At 40.3% G+C, this 27,087-nt stretch overlaps 1 protein-coding gene across 7 annotated transcripts in view; it reads right to left on the bottom strand.

The window, feature by feature from the left end:
• LOC135217473 (protein sidekick-like) overlaps positions 1-27,087 on the bottom strand; it is a 258,080-nt gene that overhangs the window by 84,481 nt on the left and 146,512 nt on the right. For 4 of the 7 annotated variants that reach the window (XM_064253381.1, XM_064253382.1, XM_064253385.1 and 1 more), the window contains exons 10-19: positions 25,653-25,808; positions 20,906-20,956; positions 20,494-20,723; positions 15,672-15,867; positions 15,169-15,354; positions 13,305-13,483; positions 5,666-5,924; positions 3,941-4,132; positions 2,926-3,122; positions 2,488-2,697 (exon numbers count right to left, since the gene is read on the bottom strand). In XM_064253381.1, coding sequence (XP_064109451.1) covers positions 2,488-2,697; positions 2,926-3,122; positions 3,941-4,132; positions 5,666-5,924; positions 13,305-13,483; positions 15,169-15,354; positions 15,672-15,867; positions 20,494-20,723; positions 20,906-20,956; positions 25,653-25,808 — 1,856 coding nt within the window. The remainder of the gene's footprint in view (positions 1-2,487; positions 2,698-2,925; positions 3,123-3,940; positions 4,133-5,665; positions 5,925-13,304; positions 13,484-15,168; positions 15,355-15,671; positions 15,868-20,493; positions 20,724-20,905; positions 20,957-25,652; positions 25,809-27,087) is intronic. The other 3 variants (XM_064253386.1, XM_064253387.1, XM_064253388.1) reach the window with 1 other exon arrangement.

The following is a 27,087-nucleotide window of genomic DNA, read 5'->3' as shown; positions in this document are numbered from 1 at the left end:
CTTAGCCAGGTTCCAAGAGACCAATCCAAGAAGTTGAATACCTCTAAGACGTGAAAAATTCCCTTAAGGTGCTGATCTAACTCCGACATACTCCAGGACGCCTTTGCTGAATTGAGGGACTGTCTTCTCACAGGACTCACAGACTCGAGAAATCTGAATCTGCCGACGAAGGGAGCATCAATCCCATCGCCTCTTCTGTCTTATACCAAATGCCTCTTTTCCCTGTCAGTTTGGAGGAGGAGAGCAATAAACCGTTCTCAAAGTTTCCTTTTTAGATAAAAGCCACGAATCTAAAGACTGGAGGGCTTTCTTCATTGAGATCGCCGGTTTCATCTTTAAGAAAGCCGAGGATTTCGGGGTTTTTGTGCTCGAAAATAGAGATCTCGGCGAAGGAGGAGCTGCAGGACTAAGAGAATCCGCAAACTCCTCTAGAAGTAACGAGGCTAAAACTTTATAATTGGAAAGTCCCTCGTTAGTTGAAACTTCTTCCTCAGAAATCTCTTCCAGTTCCAGGTTAGAAGGAGATCGCTCTTTCCTGACCGATTCTCTATCAGGAGAAGCCGCTCCCGTGGAGGCGTCCTGCTTCTTGCTGGCGTCAACCGCTTAGGAGCGTCCTCGCGCTTGCCTGACGACTCTCTCCTGAGAGGCGTCCTGCTTCTTGTTGACGTCTCGCGCCTCGAAGCGTCCTGGCTCTTGCCTCGCACCTCGCTCCTGGGAGGCGTCATGCTTCTGGCTGGCGTCAACCGCTTTGGAGCGTCCTGACGCTTGCCTGACGACTCTCTCCTGAGAGGTGTCCTACTTTTTGTTGACGTCTCACGCCTCGTAGCGTCCTGGCTCTTGCCTGGATCCTCGTTCCTGGGAGGCGTCCTGCTTCTGGATGGCATGACGCGCCTATCTTGACGCTCGCGCCTGGCTGACGTTTCACGTCTCGCAAACTCGACGCTCTTGTCTGGCGTCTCGTGCTTGCGTTTGACAGGAGAACGGATCCTGCTCGGCCTATGCAAGGCTGATGAATCCGATTCCAAATCAGAGGAAGACAAAATACTATGGCGAGTCTGAACCCTCGATAGCCTAGACTTCTTAATAGGCAGGAAATCGTCTTTCCTTCTGGGAGGGTCTTTATACAGAACTCCCACAAGAGAAGTGATGAATCCTGCATAGTGCGAAGGATTCTTTTAGTCTCTTCATTATTGTCTACCCTCGGTTGTTTAATTACTGGATGGTCCTCCTCTTGAAAACGCTCAGGACTAGAAGTAATCCTGGGTTTCATCCAAACGTCTCTTAAGGGGGCGAGAAAGATCCGCCGATCTCCACCCTCTTTTAGGTGAGGAATTCTCCGAGGAGGAGAAAACACTCACGCAGAACGCTTTTTCTGTAACGTTCTCTGGCATTCTGTGGCGATACAGAAAATGCCGAAGGGACGTCTGACTGTTGGGGATCCTCCACAACCTCCTTACGGCTTTCGACATTCCTTCTCCTCTGGGCTTGGGAGCTTGAAAGAGGTCTAGGCCTGGGAGCGTTGTGAAGACAATCAGACGCCCCCTCCACTGCACTGGGGACACTTATATCACTATCCACAGCACTATAATTACACTGCTTACCTTCATAGGCCGCCATTTTGGTTTCCATTTTCCGAAGAGCGGCTTTAAGATTCGCTATCTCAGATGCCGAATCTGTGTGTTCTAATAAAGGAGCAGGTACATTAGATGGGGCAGTAAAAGGAGAAGAGGGTATATTATTACTAATAACCCCGCTAGAACTAGATAAAGGTTTGGAAGAAGACCTCCTCACCCTGTTTCTTTCTAACTTCTTCACGTATGAGGTTAGAGATTTCCATTCTTCCTCACTCAAATCCTTGCATTCATTACAAGTATTACCAAAAGAACATTCATACATCCTGCATTTCCTGCAAATAGTATGAGGATCAATTGATGCCTTCGGCCTCCTAACTTTACAACCCGCATTCACACACATTCTCACCACATTTCCAGAATCAGACATCATGTTGAACAATCCAAATCAAATTCCAAAAACGGTCCACAATCGCGTATGCCAGTACAATCAATGCAAATACGTCACCGAGAAGTCCAAACGAAGATCAATTGCGATGCAAAATACGAATCCAGCCGGAGATACCCACAACGATGTTGCCAGTATGGCCGACAGAAAAAATATGATAGAACATGGGGATGGTTCCTAGTCCTGCCACCCAGCGGCAGGTAAGTAGATCACCTGACCTACAGGTAGCGTGTGCGCGAAATTCGAATTTCTGTCGGATGACGGAGTCAAATAGCTAAGTATATATCTGACGGGTAAGTTAAATGTATAAAAATTATAATTACCGTAGTGTTAGACAGTACACCCTCAACAAATTTCAGAAACTTATCAAAAAATTTCAGAAATTTATAAGTCAAAAAAAGTTGTATTAATATGACTAATTTATGAACAATATTTGATGATCTCCTAACAAGAAAGTACAAGACTTACTTGAACTGTCCACTTTGAAATAGAGGAATTTCCATCAAAACCAGGTGTGAATTGTAACACCACAGAAAACGCTTGAATATTTGAAACAGCTAGACGGTCAGGAGCACTCGGTAATACCGGCTCAACACCAGATTGAATGGTCGCTGTCACTGACTCCCCAGGGCCTACTGATGTCCATGCATAGACTTCGAAGGTGTAGAATGTTGTTGCCTGTTCAAAAAGTCAACTAGTTTAGAAATAAAATCTCTTAATGAATATATTCTTTATTCAATATGGAACCTAAGATCTTGACAAACAGCAAATGTGACTTAACAACTAGGTCCTTATCCGTACAGGACAAGTACAAAAAGGACTAAACTACATCATATTTATGTAAACTATAAAAGATAAAAAAAATGAGTCATACAGGGATACTGAAAACAGAAGCTTTTTACTCACTGTTAAATTGGAAATGACAGAGCTTGAAACATCTGATGTAAAGTTCTGGGTGACCACAGTGTGGGGAGCATCTTTCACCATGTACGACAGCGTGTATCCTTTCAAAATGCCATTACTCTTGTCAGGTTCTGACCACAGTACTTTAACTGATCGGTCACTGATATCCTCAAATTTCAAACTAGAAACTTCTTCAGGAACTACATGCAAAGGAAAATAGACAGACATGAAACGTTAATACAAAAATGATAAGATAATCAATAAACATTAAGATGAACAAATAACATTAGCACTTTTGGGTAAGACAATATACAATGGTATGATTTTTAAGGAATTACTTTTTATGGGTTACTGAATGGCCTTTCACTACTTTTAATGTTAAACTTATTATTGCAACTCTTAAATGAATAAAACTACACCATCATGAAACCTTTTTTATTTTGTCAAAGTCTTATTTATGAAATTGCAAGAATGTGATAAGTCATTACCAGTACCAATAAACATGGTTTTATACACAATACATATTCCAAAATAATAGCAAACAATAAACCTGGCACTTTCTTTTCCACACACTTATGATACTTGGTTTCAATGAAAGCAAGTCTACTTTTACTAATACAATACTAATTACCATTCATAACATTAACCAGACAACTGAATTGCAATGCAAGTACAGGCAACCCCGGTTATCAGCAGTCTCTGTTACTGAAGGACTTGGTTATCAGTGGTACAGTTTTATGGGGCTTGTCTAGCTCTGAAAATCGGCAATTTTCAGCACCATAATGCACCGATTTCCAGTTATCGATGCCAATAAATACCTAACAGAGGCACCATTAACCAGTTGTCAAAACCAAAATCCAGTTATTAATTGTCGATACTGATTATCGCCGATTTTCACTTATCATCAAGCCCTCGGAATGGAACCCCCGCCAATAACTGGGGACTGTCTGTATAATCTTATAAGACATAAAAAATATAGTTCATTTATCATCAATCCAGAAAAAAACGAAAGCCTCACCATCTTCGTGAGTCTGAACTTGAACTGGCTGAGATCGGTTGCCGTCACCAGGGTGAGTAAAGCAGAGGACCGTAATGTAATATTCTGTGTATCTCCTAAGGTCTTCCACCACTGCAGACAACTGAGCATCAGGATAGGCGCTGGGTGGGACCGTTAATGTTTTGTCCGGTTCAATGGCGTTCTCTGGTTTACCTGAGTATGATAAAGTACAAGAAGTGTTTTCATATTCCATAAAAAATCTCAAATTTACCAATATATTTGACAAGTTATACTGAAAAGAAATAAATTTATAATTAAAGACATTTATTCTGTAAATCAAAAAAATTATACAAAATAGTCACCTTTGTAATAGAAATGTATACTATATTCCAACAAACAATTACCTTGGTCAATAAGTTACATTACTAAGTCATATTTATGAATGAAATATGATACACAAAAATTTTAGAAATAATCAATAATAGAATCAATAACTATGCACAACATAAATTATGTATACAAATTCTTTAAAGGTTATAAGTACAGTATCTTCAGTATTATATAGTTCTAATTTTGTTCACCCATGAAGACAATGCAACTCCATTACTGAGTTTTAAATGTCAAACTTCTGATATCATTCCGAGTTAAGTAATGGAGAATGGACATGAGTAAGACAACTGCTTCATGAAGTTAAGTATATCTTAGTTTAACCAGACCACTGAGCTGATTAACAGCTCTCCTAGGGCTGGCCCGAAGGATTAGATATTTTTACGCGGCTAGGAACCAATTGGTCACCTAGCAATGGGACCTACAGCTTATTGTGGGATCTGAGCCACACTATATCGAGAAATGAACTTCTATCACCAGAAATAAATTTCTCTGATTCCGCGTTGGCCGAGCCGGGAATCGAACCTCGGACCACCGGATTGGCAGCCCAGCTCAAAAACCACTCGGCCAGCGAGGAACTGACAACTGCTCCAAAAGTAATGAGTAAAAAATATGGTGTCCTACAGCTTTCGATGTCATGACTGCTAGGACATTCACCATTAATGTATTCCTAGAGATAGACAAAGAAAATCTATGATATGAATATGGCCCATACTTTTCTATGCAGCATAAAAGAGCATTTACAAAAAATAAATATGAAAAAGACTAGAGGATGCTGAGACTCATGTCTAGAAGATGCTGTGTTTACAGGCTAAAAATAGACTAAAAGCCCCAAGGCAAGTGGTTTGGGTATGTGATGAAATGAGGACATAAACAGCAAGTCTGAAAAGTGGTAAATATGGAAGTAGAGTTGCTGAAAAGTGGTAAATATGGAAGTAGAGTTGCTGAAAAGTGGTAAATATGGAAGTAGAGTAGCAAATCAAAGACCCTAAAATAAAAAAGAAAGGTGTAAAGTTTATTGAGAAATTATTTATACTTCATTGAAAAGAAAAATTCCTCTCTTTTCCCATTACATGCTAGCATAACAGGTTTCTGAAAAAATTATCGCTAAAAATTCTTAATATGTCACCCATGTTCATATTGCCTCTACAGTCTAATACACTGCAAATACCTTGGAGTTATTCTAGAGATTAGTTTGGTACCAGCACCACAGTTTACAGAAATGGAACCATTTGCCATTTATCAATTTGGAAAAGGAAAGTTGGGTACTGTATATGTTTTCCTGTAACAGCTGCCAACTACAGACATAACAGTAACTAATACAGTAAGAAAACAACAGCATACACACTGAATACAAACCTCTCCAAGCCTGAACTTTGTAGCCTTGGTTTATTCCATTAATCATCCAGGGGTCTGGGGGTTTCCATGTTACATTAACAGAGGTTGATGTCAGTGCCACAGCTGCAACATCCTTAGGCGGGGCAGCTGGTATGCCCTCCTTAGTCTTCACGCGAATGCTATGCGAGTAAACACCAACACCTTTAATGTTGTAGGCAGCCACCTGAATCTCATAGTCCTTCCAGATAATAAGTCCCCCAATGAGGTAATTATGCTGACTCTGAAAATCAAAATGCAATTCATTAGCTATAACTCTTATGTTAACAGTCTTCAACTTGTCCTTTTCCTATGGGTTACAAGAGGTTAATCTGTTAATATTGTACTGCATAGGAAAGACATTGTAGCCTTAAAGGATTTTACCCTTTGCAAGAACTCTGTACTGATGTTACCCTTCTGAGAACTTGCTAGTGGTTCAAGAGACCAATTAAGTTAACAGTAATTATTAATAACAAAGGCAATATAAAATTTTTCTCGTAAAATATATTACTATCCACTGTCATTGCGTGACTTAATAAAGCAAGTTTGGATATACTAGTGAATACTGTTCAGATGGGCTATAATTACTGAAAGTTCTAGAACACTGAAAAATGATATTGTTATAATACAATAAAGTTTCATACATACTTACCTGGCAGATATATACTTAGCTAAGACTCCGTCGTCCCCGACAGAAATTCAAATTTCGCGCCACTCGCTACCGGTAGGTCAGGTGATCTACCTGCCTGCCCTGGGCGGCAGGACTAAGAACCATTCCCGTTTTCTATCATATTTTCTCTCTTCCACCTGTCTCCTGCGGGGAGGCTGGGTGGGCCATTAATCGTATATATCTGCCAGGTAAGTATGTATGAAACTTTATTGTATTATAACAATATCATTTTCATACGATGAACTTACCTGTCAGATATATACTTAGCTGATTGGCACCCTTTGGTGGAGGGTAAGAGACAGCTAATATGGAATAGACAGGTAAACAACATATGTTGTAGGTATAAAAGAAAAACCTTGGTTCCTACCTGATAGGTGGTAGACTTCGTGGCTGTAGCCCGGTAGTCTGCATCACCTCAAGACTTTAGCGAGATATTAGATCTATGGCTAGAGTTCTGTGGGTCTGTCGATGGTATATGAACCGCTTACTCGGCAGAGCCTGAAAGGACTTTGTCAATGGGTACTGGACCACTTCTATGACAACACACCTTATGAAGGAGCATAACCAATCCCGACCACCTGATCCTAACCACCATGTTAGTATATAGAATTGTTCTGAGTTATCCCCGAACTCATTACAAACAACCCATAACTCGAAACTAAAACGCATTCATACAAAATTCTCAAAAAAAAAAATTTTAATACTCCTCTAAAAGATATCACAAGAGTTCCTTACTGAACAACAGTGACTGGCCGCCAGTGCAGCACCGAGCCCTCTTTGTCAGCAGAAATCTAGAACATATCTAGTAGAAGGTATGTACAAAGTAAGGATTGGTGTTTGCTCCCGTACCCAGTATCGTATCCGCCCGATACAAAAGGCCCCAGAGAAAAACATTTCTCGTAGGTCACGCGAACGTCTTTAAGATAGTGAGATGCAAATACCAAATTGCACCTCCAATATGTCGTATCAATGATTTTCTTTAGCGACATATTCTTCTGAAAAGAGAGAGACGTCGCCACTGCTCTAACTTCATGAGCTTTTACTCTTAAAAGCGGAAAAGAGTCGTCAGGACAGAACTTGTGAGCATCTGTAATGACGCTCCTAATGAAGAAAGCTAATGCGTTCTTAGACATGATTCTTGTGGGGTCCTTAATCGAACACCAAAGACTTTGTCTAGAGCCTCCCATTTGTTTCTTTCCTTGTTTTAAGTAGAACTTCAAGGCTCTTACAGGGCAAAGAGACCTTTCTGTTTCTCTACCTACTAGACTCGATAAGCCTTTAATCTCGAATCTCTTGGGCCAGGGATTCGATGGGTTCTCATTTTTCGCTAGAAAAAGAGTTCTAAACGAGCAGAAGGCCGAGTCTCTGTTAAAGCCGACTTCATCTTCCAGGGCATGAAGTTCCCAATTCTTTTGGCTGTCGCCAAAGATAGGAGAAACAAGCATTTCCTTGTTATATCCCTGAACGAAGCTAAATGAGGAGGCTCAAATCTGTCAGACGAAAGGAACTTGAGAACTACATCCAGGTTCCAGCTGGGAGGAGTTATGTTCCTTAGATTTTGTCGTTTCAAACGATCTAATCAAGTCGTGCAGTATCTTTATCAGCAATCTCTAGGCCTCTGTTTCTGAAGACTGCCGAAAGCATGCTCCTGTATCCTTTGATCGTCGATACAGATAAGTGAGAGACCTCTCTCAAGAACAAAGGAAATCAGCGATTTCGGTTATAGAGGTACTGGAGGAGGAACAACTTCTTAGACTTACACCACCTTCTGAATACCTCCCCACTTCGACTGATAGACTCGTCTAGTGGAAGCTCTGCGGGCTCTAGCGATAGCGCTTGCAGCTTCGCGAGAAAAACCCGTCGCTCTGACAAGTCTTTCGATAGTCGAAAGGCAGTCAGCGCGAGAGCGGGGAGGTTTTGATGAAACCTCTCGAAGTGTGGCTGTCTGAGAAGATCCATCCTTCTTGGAAGGGATCTTGGGAAGTCTACTGTCCACTCCAGCCCCTCTGCAAACCAATCTTGTGCTGGCCAAAACGGGGCTATCAGGGTCATCCTTGTCCCGTTGGACGCTACAAACTTTCTCAACACTTGCCCCAGGATTTTGAAAGGGGGGAAAGCATACACGTCCACATGAGACCAGTCTAGCAGGAAGGCATCGACCACGAGAGCTCTTGGGTCTTCCACAACTGAACAAAAGACTTCCAGCCTTTTGGAAAGGAATGTGGCAAACAGATCTACGTGAGGAGTGCCCCAAAGATCCCAAAGACTCTGACACACCTCTGCATGAAGGGTCCATTCTGTGTGAAGGACCTGGCTTCTCCTGCTCAGTCTGTCCGCCCTGACGTTTCTCGTACCCTGAACAAATCTTGTCAGGAGGGAGATGTTCCTCTGTGAGGTCCAAAGTAGCAGATCTCTTGCTATCTCGTATAGAGACACGGAGTGCGTTCCTCCTTGCTTCCGAATGTATGACAGGGCGGTAGTGTTGTCCACATTCACTTGGACCACACTGTTTGTCACAAAGGGTTCGAAGAACTTTAGCGCCAAGTGAACTGCTAGAAGTTCTTTGCAATTTATGTGCCAGGACACCTGTGCTGCCTTCCAGGTGCCTGACACTTCTCTCGGTCCTAGTGTTGCTCCCCAACCCTTCTCCGATGCGTCTGAATACAACACTCGGCTTGGGTTCGGAACTTCCAGAGAAATTCCCTTGTTCTCTTTTAGAGGGGACAACCACCATTGCAGTGTGGTTTCATCTCCATTGGAAGGAGAAAAACTGTCGGAGAGAAGTCCCGTCTTCCAGTTCCATGATCTCCTTAGGAAAAACTGAAGAGGACGAAGATGCAGTCTTCCTAGAGGAAAGAACTGTTCGAGCGAGGAAAGGGTGCCTAGAAGGCTTAACCATTCCCTCGCCGAAGTCCATTCTTTCCCTAAGAAGAGAGAGACTTTTTCCAAGCCTCTCACGATTCTCTCTTGCGAAGGAAATACTCGAAAACCCCGAGAATCCATCTGAATCCCCAGATAGACCAAGTTCTGTCTGGGAATCAGCTGCGACTTCTCGAGGTTCACGAGTAGTCCCAACGCCTTTATCAGGTCTAGGGTCAAAGAAAGGTCCTCCAAACACTGTCTCTCTGTTCTGGCCCTGATGAGCCAATCGTCCAGATATAGAGAGATGTTGACGCCTTTGAGGTGAAGAAACCTCGCCACATTCTTCATCAGGTTTGTGAAGACCTGAGGAGCTGTGGACAGGCCGAAACACAAGGCCCTGAACTGAAAGATCCTTCCCCCCGTCATGAAACGGAGGTACTTCTTCGACGAAGGGTGAATCGGGACATGAAAATAGGCGTCCTGGAGATCCAGCGACACCATCCAATCTCCTTGACGCAAAGCCGCAAGGACTGAGGCCGAAGTCTCCATAGAGAACTTCTCCTTTAGAACGAACTTGTTCAGAGCGCTGACATCTAGTACTGGTCTCCAGCCCCCCGAGGCTTTCGCAACCAGGAAAAGCCGATTGTAAAATCCCGGAGAGTTTTGCTCTAGAACTAATTCTATAGCTCTTTTGTCCCACATTTGATTCACCATCAGACGAAGAGTATCCTTCAGTACAGGGTCCCTGTATCTGGCTGACAGTTCCCGCGGAATGGTCGTTAGGGGAGGACTGTCCTGGAAGGGGATAAGATATCCCTTCCTGACTATGGACATCGAAGAGGCGTCCGAGTTTATGAGTGACCAGGCGTCTGCAAATTCGAGAAGCCTGGCACCCACTGGTGTTTGGAGGTTGTCTGTCTCACTTCCCTTTCTTAAAGGGACGGGAAGAAGCTTTACCTCTCCTCTCAGGACCTCTTCTCTTAGAGGGAGCTCTGGAGGGAGGGCCTCCTCGAAAGGGCTGAACCGTAGAAGTCGGTCCTTTCTTGTCAACCGAAACTAGGGGTCTCTTCTTCCTTGCAGTTTGCAGAAGATCCTGTGTCGCCTTCTCAGTCAGTGAGCGAGAAATGTCCTTCACTAACTGAGAAGGAAACAAGAAGTCCGACATGGGAGCGAAAACCAGGGCTGCTCTCTGTGAGGGAGAAACCGCCTTGGTTAAGAAGGCACTAAAAATACTCCTCTTCTTAAGGAGTACCGCTCCAAAAAGAGAGGAGATTTCTCCCGATCCGTCTTGTACTGCCTTGTCAATACAAGAAAGAATACTCAGAATGACTTCGGGGTCTAGACCTTCCGAGTCATGAGCCTTCTTAGACATCACCCCAAGGGACCAGTCTAGGAAATTAAACACTACCAAAATCCAAATAGGAAGAGGCCCTTGAGGAGATGATCCGTCTCAGAAATCGCCCAAGACACACGAGCTCCATTCAAAGCGTGTCTCCGCGATGAATCAACCAAGGTTGAAAAGTCCGCTTCGGCTTCCGCTGGGAGAGAAAGTCCCATGTTCTCCCCAGTTCGGTACCAGAAACCTCTCTTGCCAGAAAGTATGGCTGGAGGCATACAGAAGGTGGTTCTGCCCAGATCCTTCTTTGACAACATCCATTTGTCTAGAGACTGTAGCGCTCTCTTCATAGAGATCGTAGGTCTCATCTTCAAGGAAGACTTTGGTACAACCGCACTCGAAAACAGTGATCGAGGCGAAGGAGGAGCCGCAGGAGTCAAAGAATCTCCGTACTCCTGCAAAAGAAGGTCTGTCAGAACTCTATAGTTAGAGACTCCTTCTCTACCGTTACCCTCTTCTTCCGAATCTCCTTCTACACCGTGCGGAGAATCGGCCTGAAAAACGAGAGGATCTTCATCCCGTTCTCTCTCTACTGGTGACAAACTCCTACTAGGAGAGGGACTCATAGAGTGAACAGAATCTCTTTCAAGTCTAAAAGAAGTCTCGCATCTGCTTGACTTCTCACGCCTGGAAAGCTCCTCGCGCTTGGCTGGCGCCTCACGCTTGGCTGGCGCTTCTCGCTTGGCTGGAGCTTGTTTCCTGGCTGGCATCTCGCGCCTGGCTGACGCCTCGCGCTTGTCTGGCGCCTCACGCAAAGCTGACTCCTCGCGCCTGGCTGGCGTCTCGCGCTTGGCTGAATCCTCGCGCCTGGCTGGCGCCTCGCGCTTGGCTGATTCCTCGCGCCTAACTGGCGCCTCGCGCCTGAGCGTATCCTTATCCAGAGCAACTCGCTCGGATAGCTCCTGACGCTTGCAAGACTCTTCGCGCCTGGAAGACGTCCCATGCCTGGAGGACGCTTCACGTCTGGCAGGTGAAAGAAGACGAGACTTCTTAATAGGAAGTCTAGCGTCCTTCTTGCGAGGGGGATCCCTCGAAAGAACTCCAACCAAAGAGGCTATTTGCTCTTGTACTGCAAGCAATATCCTCTTGGAAGCCACACCAGCGTCCTCTTCAATAGAAGAAGCAGGAGAACTCGAAGGAGAGCGATCCTCAAATACCATTCGAGGAGGCGTTGAAACCAGCTTAGCCTTCTTGATAGAAGAAGGGGCTTCCTCCGAGAAGCGCTCCGGGCTCGAGTCAAACGCGCGCTCTTTCCAGTGCCTTTTCAGTGGCCTAGAAAGATCCGAGTCCTTCCACCCTCGTTTAGGTGAAGGAGAACCAGACGACGAGAAACAATCTCGTAGGACGCTTCTATTAAAGCGGTCCTGAGCAGACTGTAGCGAAACAGAACCTGCTGAAGGGACGCCTGACCGTTGGGGATTCCCCACAACCTCCGTACGACTTTCGACTTTCCTTCTCCTCTGGGTATGTGAGTTTGGAAGAGGTCTAGGCCTGGGAGCATCGCAGGGACGGTCAGACACTGGGAACACTCACTTCACTAAGTAATTCACTATCACTTCCCTTACCTTGCATGGCCGCCATCTTTGTCTTCATTTTACGAAGAGTAGCCTTCAGATTGGCGATTTCCGAAGCCGAATCCGAATGCAAAGCCTGTGAGGGTTCAGATACATAGGGAGAATCAAATTCATTAATAATAGGAGAGTTAGACTCGGAAAAAGGCTCAATAGGCCTTGTACTCACACTCTTTTGTGCAGCCCGTCTAATTCTATCCCTCTCTAACTTCTTCAAGTAAGAAGTTAGAGTCTTCCATTCATTAGCATTCAACTTTTCACACTCAATACAGGTGTTAGCCAAAGAACAGTCAAACCCCCTACATTTACGACATACAGTGTGAGGATCAACCGAAGCCTTCGGTATCCTCACCTTGCAGCCTACATTCACACACACTCTCACACTAACACTTGAATCAGACATTCTATCAGAAAAATCAAAAGCAAGTCCAAATCCAGTCCACAGTAGCGAATGCCAAAACAACGATCCAGTACGTCACCAAGAAATCCAATATAGATGATCAAAAAAGTCTTGAAAAGCGAATTCCAGTCAGGAGGTAGTAACAACAATGTTGATACCACCGGCGACAGAGAAAATATGATAGAAAACGGGAATGGTTCCTAGTCCTGCCGCCCAGGGCAGGCCGGTAGATCACCTGACCTACCGGTAGCGAGTGGCGCGAAATTTGAATTTCTGTCGGGGACGACGGAGTCTTAGCTAAGTATATATCTGACAGGTAAGTTCATTGTATGAAATAAAAAAATAAGACAAAAATGCAAAAAAAATAATGGTTAACATAGTTACGAGACATTACATAAGTTTGCCAATGTGAGAATACCGTATACAAACACTAAACCAAGAAAGGATTGAAGCAACTAAGTTTTTGTACATATACAGTATATTAAACAAAATTTAAAATGATCTGCCAAAACCTACATTACATAAAACTGGAAATATCCACTAAAACAACCAGCTGTAAATTTTATAAAATATAAAAGGAAGGTGATAAAGCAAAAGTGGGAGGGGAGCTTCAAGATTCATTCCTTGTGGAACATAAATGGCAAGTCTTCATTCATATTTAAAGAGCCTGATTCTAAACAGGAAGAAGTGTGATGCGAAACAAAATCACTGTACTACTACTGTACCTCTTTAGTAATATTGCGATAATACCACTGCGAGTCCTTGTAGCCCCAAAGTCTGTAACGCACCATAAAGCCATGGATTATCCCATTTCGGTCCTCTTCCGGTGGAGGCTCCCACTGTATCATGATCTCAGTCGAGGACCTCGGAGATCCAACTAATCCTTGAGGTGGGCCTGATGGAGCTGGAAAATAAGGGAGGTATAAAGACACAGGAACCATTGTATGTACTGCACACGGTAAATATCTAAACTGGTGTAAAAATCAAAACAGAATGAATAACCACTAAGATGTTCTATTGAGGATTGCAGTGTGTGAAGTTACCTTGAAAGTAGATGCAAATAATTTTTTACATAACATTGACATAAAAATTCTGAACTAACATAGAACATATGAATAAAACCACACATGTATATATACTAATCTTGAAACATTCATGATGAGACTGCATCTATGCTAACGTTTAATCTTACCCTAACACCTAAAACCAGCCCTCAATATGTAAAGACAAAGCATGAACACCAGCTAAAAATATAAATCAATATAAAATTCAAGGTAGTCCTTCACTCCCACGTTTAAACCTTATTAAATTCAATAGATAACAGTTGCTTAAAAAGTGTGTGACTGGAAAGAAAAACTATGGAGGAGCAGAATATTGAGAATTTACCAAGAGAAAGAGTTGATATTAAAAACTGTATCAAGAAGGCCTGACAGACATTGATCACATATAAGAGTCGAAAGTCTGAAAACATTTATATTTATATACATGAAATTTAATCTTGAATTTCAGTTATGAGGGTTTACTTTGTGATGCATTACCATTGTGTATAGATGATGTAGATGATGATGTTGGAATGCACTTAATTCCTCTCATTTTGTGTAGCCAGTTCAAATTTATATTAAATCCCTTCATTGTCCCAATCAGGATTCACTACTTTGAAGTGTCTTATTTTCATTTTGGCCCTGACATATTGTGTCAATGTCTAACACCACCTAGTAGAGAATATTCTTTATTCAGAGAGAATTTGTTAAATGTGAGCACGAAGTCAAACATTGAGTGGTGGAAGGACATAGATTACTAAAAGTAAGGCATAGAAATACATTTTTATCCTTCTTCCATACATATTGCAAAATGTGTCAACAAAAGTAAGAAGATTCTGCCTCAGAGATATTGCATTTGTACTGTATAGTTATATGAAAATACATGAAACCTCAGGGCACAAGAGATTTACAAAGAATAAGCGTTAATACTAAATACAAATAGAAATTGCAAAATCATTTACATGGAATATATTAACCTTATTCCCTGTAAATGATTTTGCAATTTCTATTTGTATTTAGTATTATCACTTATTCTTTGTAAATGAGTTTGCAAGCCTTAACTTCTTGTGCCATGAGGTTACATGTACTTTCATATAACTATACAGTACATATTACTTATTTGGGTGAACTGTTGGGTGTAACTCTGTGGAAATGTTTTTCTTGGAGAGTTCAAGAAAAAGACTCTAGCCTTTTGTTCTTATTTCTTTTGTCTGTTTAATTTGCATAGTACATAATTTTATATATTTCTCTTATAATAAATCTGCTCTTTGCTTCTATTTTGACATAAAAATTGTACTCAGAAATGCATTAAGTACTCGAAGTACAGTGTGGCACTACGTGACGCATCCAATTTTTATTTGTGAATAGACAACCTGTAGAGATATCCAGAGAAGGTAAAAGTTTTACAGTCTCTTGAAATTTGAAGGTCAGTCTGCCTATTAAAAGACATTAAAATTTCCCTTTTTTATGCACTGCATGGAATAGCAGTGAGGAAAGCAAACATTATTAGAAATCAATACAAAATATATTTTTGGTCAAATCAACAAACCTTCTTGGGGCAATATCACAGTATCAGATGGAAGTGATGCAGAGCCCTCTCCAACATTGTTCACAGCGGAGACTCTGAACTGGTAAGCTGTGGAAGGTCTCAAGTCCCCAACTATTGCCTGAGTAGCATCTGCACTTACATTGGTAAGCACCGTAACCCAATTTAAACCCAGGTCATCCACAACACCTGCAATTGAAGACCAGAAAAGCTTTTGGTTACTCAAATCACAAGAAACATTCACATGTAAATTATGATTTGCTAGAACTGGCAAATGTATAACTTCTACCTGGTTCTGGGAATCATATGAAAAATGCCTTTATCAAAATGAAGTATGAAATTCAATTTATGTTTTCACAGACTACTGAATACAAAGGATAAATGCAAAATTTAACCTTAGGATTCACAAGAAAATATGTAATATACAACAAAACAATTATGTTCTACAGAAAGCTCAAAAGAATACACAAAAGCACTAAATTAATATCAATAGCTGACATCTTTACCTTCAGATGCTGATTCTCTCTTCTGAACTATAAACTTAACAATAGGACTGTTTCCATCAAAAGTTGGAGTCCAAGACACACGCACAGATTTCGGAATCAATGGAGTTCGTTCAGCTTTGACACCTGTTGGGGCATAAGGCAACTCTATCACCTCGAGGCGAGCTGAGCGAGTCTCATTTCCCCCTGATGATGTAACCTGACAAAAATCAAGAATGTTTTTATTCAATGGCAATTACAATATACAACATTACATGAGTGGCTAATGAGATTCTTTTCAAACCAAAATTTATTTGTTCATTGCAACCCACAAGTAATAAGATGCCTTATTAGTACTTTGTTTTTGTTTTGTTTGTTTGTATGGTGTTTTTAAGTTGTATGGAACCAGTGGTTATTCAGCAACGGGACCAGCGGCTTTACGTGACTTCCGAACACATCAAGAGTGAACTTCTATCACCAGAAATACACATCTCTCACAACTCAATGGAACGCCCGAGAATCAAACTCGCAGCCACCGAGGTGGCAGGCCAAGACCATACCAATCACGCCACTGATTTGCTAGGCCTTATTAGTACTGTACATGTAAATCTAATAAAAGTCATATTTTCATCCAGAAAAAGTGTTAATCTTCTTCATCCAGCCAGGCTCCAGCCTTTGCCCTTGTCTACATTCATCCTGTTGTGTCAACTCCATAGCATAAACATTTCAACAGGGCTCCCCCGACTCTGCCCTAGCTTTTAAGAGTGTGTGTGTGTGTGTGTGTGTGTGTGTGTGTGTGTAACTGACTTTTTGTCATTTTGTCTTCCCAGGATTTGATAAGTACAAGAACTATACCCTTTTTAAGGAAGGACTTGCTTCAGCCTACTTCTTTGTTTTATATAACTGACAATCCCTTATTTATCACTTAATTCATCCATAGCAGGGTGGGTGATGCTTTACTGTTTTTTTTTTATCAATTCATAGAAAGCATTATCTGAAAAGCTCATTTCATCTTAAATTTTATACTGTGTAGTACTTAATTTGTTAACAAATACTTGCTTTTGCTCTGAATACACTTTATATTTTGCTGAATATATATTTCCAAGAAACTGTGTTAGTCTTATAATCTGTACTAAATTACTCAACATAATTCAAGTTTTAAATGATTTTTGTAGTACGTATATATCAGTATGTCTCATTTCTTCTTGGGACAGGACCAGTTAATGAAGTGGTGCAAGCAACAAGTACTGGATTTGGGGGGCTAAGTTTTATGCCAAGACTACTGTTGTTTTTACTTTGCTTTAATATGCCTCAGTACACACATCAAGGGGCTGCCAGGTTAGGCAAGGAACTTTTTTTTGTTCCGCTGCCTAACAGACACCCCCCCCCCCCCCCCCCCCCCCCCCCCCCCCCCCCCCCCCCCCCCCCCCCCCCCCCCCCCAACCCCCCCCCCCCCCCCCCCCCCCCCCCCCCCCCCCCCCCCCACCCCCCCCCCCCCCCCCCCCCCCCCCCCCCCCCACACCTCTTACGCTCATCCTTTTGAAAAAAGCGGTTGTCATCACAGAATTCTTGTTCAGTCTCAGTAAATTGGCACAGACCAGTGGCTAACGTTCGAGCCATAACCCAAGATTCCTCCAGATGTGTCTGTCAACTCTAAAGCCAGCAACACCTCACTTCTATCCCAATATCTCTCCTGTTATAACAATGTCTCTCTCATGTTACAAGGGAATGGGTACTGGTGGAGAGTGTGACTATGAGTGCTATGGCTCAGCTGTCGGTGAAGATAGTTTGCAGTATGGCCAATAAATAAGTGGCAGTCTTGGTCTCCCCTCTCCTCCTAGACAGATTATGGACCAAGGAGGACTCATTGGCTACAAAGCTTGACCTGCTTCAGCAAAACTACTCTCTTCTAACCACAAAAAAGCCACGACGATAAAATCTCAGGGTATTATGAGAGAATAAGATCAATTAATGGGTTCCCCTCACCTGTTCTCTTTATAAGATCAGAGGCTAAGAAACCGTAGAAACCATGAATAGTGATGGAGGCAATCACCCAAGGTGTCCCACCTACATTCTCACCAATAGTAGTCACTCCACACAAGTACAGAACTCACTCAAAAGCTCCTGCAATAAATTGATCTTGTTCCTGAACTGGCATAAACTACTTCTTAACAGGATGGGCTCTCTTCTGACAAACAAGAACCCATCTACAGATGACATTACAAAGACTGGGAGGATGATTCATTCCCTAGGAAGGGTCTCCTCTCTCTGTATATTAATGTCTTTCTACTTCTTAGCTAGTGCGAGGTTGAAGAACAGGGGCTTTGCCTTCAAGGACCAGTCCACCCTGATTTTCCTAGAAACAGAGAAGCACAACAGTGAAGCTAGTCTTTTTTAACAGGTCTGCCCACTCATCAATGTCTTCAACCGGCTGCTCACAACACAGAAAGTCTCTAATCAGAGTAGGACCTTCCTAACAGAGGAGCATGAGGACAGTCCTCTAGAATGAGATGAAAATGTTTTGTAGTCAAAATGCCCCATCTAAATGTTCTTTAATAACAGGTTCAATCAACAAGGAAATTCCAGATAGTCCTTTCACAGTTCCCTGTCAAAGGGGCCAGCATGAGATAAGATTAGTCCAACCCTAGCCTACCTCTTCCTCAATTGGGAGATGTCTATAGGAGCAGGAGGCCAGACAATCAGTCCTCTGGGTATTGTACGTCCTCTGGCAGGGTTATAACATTTTTTGTGGAGAAATCAGTCATCATGCCTGTTGCTGGTAGTTTAAACCCTATGCAAATGGAATAGACTAGTTCAACACCCTGGATGAGATCTAGTTGATGTTGAAGAAAGTAGTTGATGTTGAAGAAAGAAGCCATCAATAAAGAGCAACATGGATATCAGGAATCTATAGTCAATAGTTTGTGATTCCCAGTGCCCAAGAGATTTCAGTGCTACAACCTGCATACTTCAATAAGTCTCTAAGCCACACACCCCTCAAAATGTAGATGGCAGACTCAGCGAAGCAACCCATCAGAATGAGTAACTAGTTGGAATCTGTATTTCAATCCATCCAACCTCCAAGAAATATCATTTAATATTTCAGCTACTAGGAAAAGGTGTGCCAGTTTAGGTTCTCACGGCTTAGAGTGGCGACAGGAACCCAGGTCTCCAGGAGAGTCTCGGCTCTTGTAGGAGCCTGGGTTCACAGGACAGGTATCCAACTTTGTCACTACCTAAAGGATTGGCTCATTCTAGTATCTCCTCTTGATCTCTCACAGAGACCTTGACCACTTCCACAGAGACAGTATATCTGGGTATAGGCCCCATCAACATCCTGGAGTAAAGGGTTTACAAGCTGAAATGTGCTTTCCAGCCATTCTGGAGGGGTACAATTCTGTAAGCAAAGAAGTAGCAAATTCTGATTGGACACTGATATTCCTAAAGGAACTGATCCCCTTCAGCAGGTTCAGTCCCTGAACTAGATAAGACATAACCCAAATGACAATACGAAAGGAGTGTAAGGTGAAAGAGGCCTATTGACAAACTACACATCAGAGGGGTCAACCTTAAGACTGAACTGAACAAAGCAGGTAAAGGTGGCAAGACACCATAATGTAGCCTTTCAGAAAGGCAATAGTGCAGCATATATCTATATACATCCATCTACAAGAGCTAGACTATCCAAAGCAAGCTACACCATAAGAATGGGTGCGGCTAATACAATCTTGGGCGGTCCCAAGAGGAGATTTAGCACTCAAAGGAGAAACTTGGAAAATCAAAGCTGGAAATCCTATCTGAGGAATCTGAAGACTATGGGGTAGACTAGACTGTAAAGGAAAATGTATATTTTTCTATGGTCATACAAGAAAACTAGTCCAAACAGCACCTATCTCTTGTTCCCCCTTCATAGATGAAATGGGATGTAAGGCTATTTCCCTCCAGAGGCCATCAAGAATTCTTGTTACCATTTAATAATGACTAGAATCTTCTTGAGGTCAATCCCATCAAAATCAAGGTAATTATGAGTCTGCACTTAAATAACAAAACTCGTCTCCAATCACACTGAGGGACCTGGGGCAACCCGAACAAGATGTAAGGTCTGTAAGGATCTAGTGATTTGATCCAAGGCCTACAGAGGAAGAAGAAAGCTAACATTTTTATCAGAGAAATACTGTATTCAATTAAATCATTCTGTGATTTTCTCAACATAACCCAAAAGAAGATGGCTCAAAGCTCTTGGCAGTATGCATCCATGGTATGTATTGGAATTGCCACTGAGTGACTAAACTCAGGACTCAAGTTTGTCTCATCAAAGGTTTTGGGACTAGGTTTAGATGTTGGAGATGATTCAAACTTCTACAATTACCCTATATATTTTGATGGGCAAAAGTAAAATACTGAATCCTCTGGTAATAGCAACCACCAAAGAATTCACGTTTGCTGATTTTGTTGGTGACTACAACAACTGATTAGTTCTAAAATAATGCGTCATGCATGCCAGAATAATATCAGGCCATTGCAAAACCACTGATAATAATAACAATAATATCTAGCAAAACTATAGAAATACCAGAACTCTTACAAAATAAGGTAATAAAAGAAGTTACTGAACTTTGCACAGACACTTACTATAACTGATAAAATGCATTACCTATAACATCATCATTAGATGAAGCACTTTCCAATACTACCTTCTTTTTGATCTCTTATAATTTATGCAAGCATTGACATTTCCCATATATGATTTCAGAAGGACCACATTTAGAAATAGTTTAGACATAGAACTTCCCTTTACTTTTCCCTTTGCTCTTTCATAATTAGTGTAAAATCAAAGAGAACTCACCACACACGTGTAGGTGCCAACATCAGCTGCTCTGACTTCTTGAATTTCCAGAGTCCCGTCCTGCCGAATGCTAATACGAGGAGTGCCTTCTGGCTCTACCTGGACACCATCATGAAACCACTGAACACCTACAGACACTGTAGGTGCATGTGATACTTTGCACTGAAGATTTGCAACTCGACCTAAAATGACCCTGGTGTCCACCGGAGGTTGAGTTATTTGCGTTTTGACTGAAAAAAGGAAATTGCATCCAAATAATGAACAACACCTGACAGACGTCTCTCTGTTAAACATAAGGCACACACAGAAGCGTCACATGCTTGAAATAATAGATTTCTTGCGGTATTTCATCAAAACGTATTCCAGTTACAGTATAAATCACTGAAATGACAAAGGGCGAGACTAGCCCTACCTGTAGAGCTACGCGCCATTCTCTTAAAGTTTCTCAACTCCGTAGCTAGACCTATTACAAAATTACAATTTTAGTTATTATGGGTCTTATGGAGGAATCCCTTGGTCTATTACAGCAGGTACCAGCTTGAAGATCATTACAAAAAGAAAATTTTCAGAAATGCAAAGAATGAATATTGGTCCCATGAAAGATAAGAGGCAAATAAAAAAAAATAAGAAGACTACTGTACTTTACAAAGTGCCCATCACCATGATTTGAGTCATTAACAAACCGTGGATCCAATAATAAAATTAACTGTTGATGAGAACTTCCTTTATTGAAAAACCACAAAAGAGTTTCAAATCTTCATGTTGCTTCTTCATTGTGTTAGCTGGATGTCATACAATAAAGAGCAAAGCACTCAAAGGTAATTATCATTATGATCATCAGCCCAAAGCACATATGAATCAAGGGACTTCTGTGAAATTCAACTAATGTCTTTCCTATGCTTTCTCTTCCACAAATCTTCACTCATCGGAAGCGAGGTAGAACATTTATCTACTAGTAGGCTAGCTATCTGCTAGCTATCTACCTCTACTTTATCTCTGCCACAGAAGCTTTCTTAGTGATCCCTCAACTACTGCTTTATAGATCACTATCTTCCCAAGCCAAAAAAAAAAAAAACATTTTCTACCTCTCAGACTTTGATATCTATAATACAGTAACCGAGCTCTCAGCTTTCTTCTCTTCTCCATATGCTCTCAATATACATTTTGAGGATTGAAAGTCTCATACACCAGGTACGTTCTGCATTCATGAGCATCTCTTGTGACACCATCTATTACACTTGGTATACTGTAGATTCACCTCCAAACCTTTCTCACAATCACACATGGCCACTTTCTTTTTCGTGCTTTTTTTGCTCCCTCTCTAGTGAAAATAATAGTCTTTGTTTTAAATATTTCCTCAAAATTTTCCTCAGATTCTGCTGTTAAAACCAAGTAATCTGCATAAAGCAGTTCCTATTGGCTCCATCTGCACTCCTTTGTAGCTGCTTTCCTCACTGTGATAAGCTGGAAAGGGCTCACCGGAGATCTTTGTTGGACACCAACATTCATTGCAAATCCCACTGTCTTCACTCCAAGTCTGATTCTATGGTGGAGTAATGTCACTAGCTTATCAAGTCTTTCTCATACTTTGTGCCTTCATACTGTCATTTAATTATCTGTCTCAGCACTCAGTTGAATCCCTATTCAAAATCTAAAAATATATTGCCAGAGGCCATAATTATGACAACTTCTGTTGTTGATCTCTTTGACATGAAGCCAAAATGACTATTGCCAATTTGAGCCATTTTTTCTCAGCCATTCCTGAAATACTTTTCCCAATAATTCTGCAGTATGAACATGCAATCTCACACCCTTGACTTTTCAAAATAAAGTACAAACCCATTTCTTTTGCATACCATTCTACTGTAAGGTTTTTCCCATTTATGTAACAGACACATAAAGCTTTTCAATTTTCAATCTTCTCAATTACCTTTTCATCAACTTTTTCAGCTCTTCTATTCTTTATCAGCTTCTCCTACACACTAACATCCTCCAGTTCCTGTTCATTTTCTCCATTCAGCAGACCGGCAAAATACTGCATCTACTGTTCCAGTTTTTTCTTGTTTTTCATCTTCTTCATTTTCTTCTTCTTTACACTTTGCCTTTGTGACATCATTCCCATCTTTTCTCAGCCACTTTGCTATCCCAAACATTTCCTTTCCTTCTGTGATACATATTGAGATTCTGATTCCATTTCTCCCAACTCTATCCTCTCTCATGCCTGTCCTCAGCAGAAGCTTGAAAGCACTTTCTTTCTCTTCAATTGCCCTTTGTATATCTTGATGTCAACCTCCATACTCCCATTGCCTTTAGTATGTAATACCTTCTTGTAGTTTCCTTTGACCACTCTAATAAATGCCGCAACTGCAGAGACTTTTTTTCCTTTTTTTTTTGTCTTTTGACTGGCTCTTTTTTTCTTCTTTCTATTCCATACTGTTAAAATCAGTGTTTCAGATTTTCCACTCCTGTATATTATCAACTGCCCTCTGGGTTACCACTCACAATTATGATTTAAAACATTCCTGTAGAAAAATGCAAATTGGGACTCATGTTGACCAAACACAATAATATTTAAGAAAACAAGTGAGAGATTAAAATAGGTAAGCTTGACTATCAGCAATTCTCAGTTGTTGTCAATTTTTTTTCTTTACCTTTGAGAACATTCTCTTGATCTAAACTTTGCAATTTTCCAGCACCACACTCAAGGAGAAACAAAGTGTGAAAACTTCTTGTGGTGTTTCAATGAGCAAGGTCCTCATCAACAATGGTTTTTGTTACTGTTTCCATCACCACCTACAAAAGCTTATTTGAGGCAAAGAGTTAATAACTACATCAAGTCAACAATACAAAGATTATAAGAGAGCATTTACCACAACACCAAAAACTACACTACTCTGAGTGTTACTCTACAATATTTTTCATTCAATTTACTTAAGTGCAAAACTCAGGTATTGTAGTCAAGAAATGAATTTTTTGTAATTTCAAAAAAAAAAAACTTACGAAAAAAGTTTTTCATAAAAATGATAGTAAATTATACTCAAAAAGAAATTACAAATTATTCAAGCTTGAAAAAAATTTGACCCGCCACACCGCTATAAACCTGAAACATAAGCAAAGAATGAGGTTAATCTCCCGCTTGGTCTACAGAATAGCAACCCTACATAGTTACCAAAAATTAAACATAGGTCTTACAAAATAGAACAGTTACATGCAAACCAAAACTACACCTCTTATGAAGGAGAATAAATTACAAATCATAACAATTCTCATGCAATGATAAACTGACCATACTCAATGTTACTTCTAATCCAAGAAGAGGAGGAAGAGTGTCATTACCATGAAACATTTCCATCAAAAGTTTTTAAATTCGGTATAGTTTTCCCACATACGTAATTACAATGGTACTTATCAGTTGGCTTCCCATTTATTCTTCTCTCTATGTAATAAATACAGAGAACACACAACCACCAAATATACGTAAGCAGCTAATATGGCCCATTATGTCTTTTAAGTCTTTTTGTAGAAGACACAATGTCAAGTGACTAAAATTCTCATTCTGTCATTTTTTTTTTTCAAAAACAAATCTTTAATAAACCACATTCTAGCAGCCATTTCATGAAAACACTCATCATTTATGTCTCTGTCACTGAAACCAACCACTATAAACTGAACCTTATGGTAAATGACAAGAAAATTAAAGCTGTTATGAGACAAGTAAACCTCATCCAGAAAGAATATATCATAGGTGTGAACAGAACTGCGATTTCCCAGTTACCTTATTTTTCAAACAGATGAAGCATAATAAACTTCTAATTACTATATCATACACCTCCTCCCTAAAATGCAAAGACTGACCAGCTAACTAGAGCAAAATCTGATTCATACTGCCATTAGATACATGAAATACATACGTATTGGCTTATCAAGATACACTGAACTTTAACTCAAAGAACTTCTACCAAACACTAAAGCTAGAATAGGAATAATAAATATTAATTTTATAAATTCAAAATTAATTTATTTTATTTTAAATAAATAAAAATAAATCTATAAATAAATTAAATATTTATTTTATAAATAATAAATATTCATTTTTATAAATTTAATTGTAATAACAATTTGTCACAAGTACCACAAATCTATTCTTGGTGTGTTCACTAATATAAACTGTGCCTGGTAGTCAGATGAGCTTCCATAAGTTAAAAATAATGTACATTCTATATAATATAGAACAACAACCTAATACACATGAAAGCATCAAACTTAGGGGTCAGTTATAAAATTTCAAGCAAACACTGCATGGGAATATTTCTTTTGTGCTGAAACAAAATTATCTCAACCAAATATAAAAACTTGAATACTACAACAAAATGTCTGAGGCATAGTGCTCTTATGTAATAGCTCAGTGTCAGTCCACTATATAATTTGAAGTTACAATTCACCTGTATTTTTTCAAAGCACTTGAATATTCAATAAAAATATATGCTGGAAAAATTTACTTCCATGAAGGCCTTATGCCACACCCAGATGTAAAGTTTAGATTCACATGTATTCACAACAGACTTTAGTAATACTTTTCCCATGTCTACTTGTTACCATAAACCTTGATGTACTTATAACTTTTTGTAATAAATATTTTCACTTTTAATTGCACTGCTCTCTTTTTCAGCTCATTTTTATTGTTTTTATCATTCCGTGTAAATTCTGTTTAAATTTTGCTTTCGTTAGTTCTATGGTTGGCATATAAAGTTCTTACCTATTTCTTACCTATCTGATCAAAATAAATTATATTAGTCCCGCTAATCAAATTTCAATTCAATCAAAGTCATTTCAAGAGTTTAAAAACATCTAAGTTTTCACTAGTACAATGAATTGAAAAAGTAAAATGACCAAGAAAAACGTAAAACTTACTACATACATCTTACTTCCGGACCTAATATTCCTTTCTTGAGACAAAACAGAGAGCATCAATAATTTTCATGGCTGGACAAGTTGTGGAATATAATAAAATTTCTAAAAAGTGTAGCGTACCTCTCAACGACATATTACACAGTCATTCCCATATATAATGATAACTGAAGCACCATTAACATTATGTAAGACAGAAATATTCTAAGATCAACATGCAAGAAAGGAAGAGAAATAGAATTTGGGCTTACCTAGAATAGTCAGCCAAGCACTTTCAGACACAGTACCAGCTTCATTGGATCTCACGCAAGTGTACTTCCCTTCATCATCACTGTTAACACCAGCAATCAGCAAATCTCCAGAGGCAAGTATTTGATAGTGCCCATTTTCAACTAATTCTACATTATCTGGAAAAAGTAAGAAGCTCTCCGTTAATATGTATAATTTTCATTTAATGAGTTCAAACACATCGCAATATCTTGTGTGTACTTTACAATAATGGTAATAGCCTAAACCTACTAAAGAAATATTTAAATTAAACTTACTATGTACAGCATATTTTATCTTACACTAAATGCACTATACTTCAATGGCAAAGCCATTTATTAAAACCAAAAGAAAAAAGTAATACTACATGCATGTAAATACCAAACAACATTAAGGACCAATGGGAGAAATACTGTAGTTTAAAAGGCACACTTGAGATGATGCTAAAAATGTTTTACATCCTTCAGGCACAGCTAAGAATTTCTAAGCTTTTACTATTCTTCTGTCCCCTGCAATCTCTAAAACCTTGACTGTTCTACGTATTTCTTTAACTTTACCTAGCTCCAAATTTCATCACTCACTTCAGCACAAATCCAATGGGCATGCATGCCCTAGGAGTCAACAAATGTGAATCAGGGGTCTCACTTATACTAAATTATAATAGTAACCCATCATCTATAAATTATATAGGTTTTAGGCATAATGCAAAGCACTAGGGCAACTAAGCCCATTCAGCACTGAAATGGAAACTGACAGTGAAAAGGTTTGAAAGGTGTAACAGGAGGAAAGCTTCGCAGTTGCACTATGAATCAATTGTTAGGAAAGGGTGGAAAGTAAGATAGAAGAAAGATAATATGAAAGGAGGTACAGTAAAAGGAAGGAAAGTATTTGCGGCTAGGGGCCAAAGGGACACTGCAAAGAACCTTAAGTAACCTCCAGGGCCATCATCTAAAGATGCTTTGGAAGTTTGGCCTTTTGATAAATGGGAGAAAAAAAAAAACTGGTATAACATGGCCCCTATGATATATCCCTAAAACTTCTAGCATAAGTAAAGCTGTAATTCACAGTGATTATTCAACCTAATCATTTATAACATGGCATCCAAGCAAAAAACCACCATAATAATTTAGCATAATAATTTAGCAGATAGAAAAATCTCATACGTTGAGATCTGATGCAGGCAGTCCGCGGTTATCGGCGGACTCTGTTAATGGCGATCCGGTTTTATGGCGCTTCTTTAGTGCCATAAAATGACAATTTGTCGAAAATTGCATTTTTCCTAACTATACAAACCTGAGGTCCTTTAACAATAGGAAGTAGCTAGCGGCAGCTGGAACGGTCGTAAGCTTCGAACAAGGGGAGAACGGTAGTTAACTGCTTGTCCGACACTGGGAGGTAAACAAATCACTTTTGCTTTTG

This window comes from Macrobrachium nipponense, chromosome 7 (assembly GCF_015104395.2).
Source record: "Macrobrachium nipponense isolate FS-2020 chromosome 7, ASM1510439v2, whole genome shotgun sequence".
Lineage (NCBI taxonomy): Eukaryota > Metazoa > Arthropoda > Malacostraca > Decapoda > Palaemonidae > Macrobrachium > Macrobrachium nipponense.
Note: the sequence above shows the minus strand (reverse complement) of the source record. Positions and strands in the feature narration are given on the sequence as shown.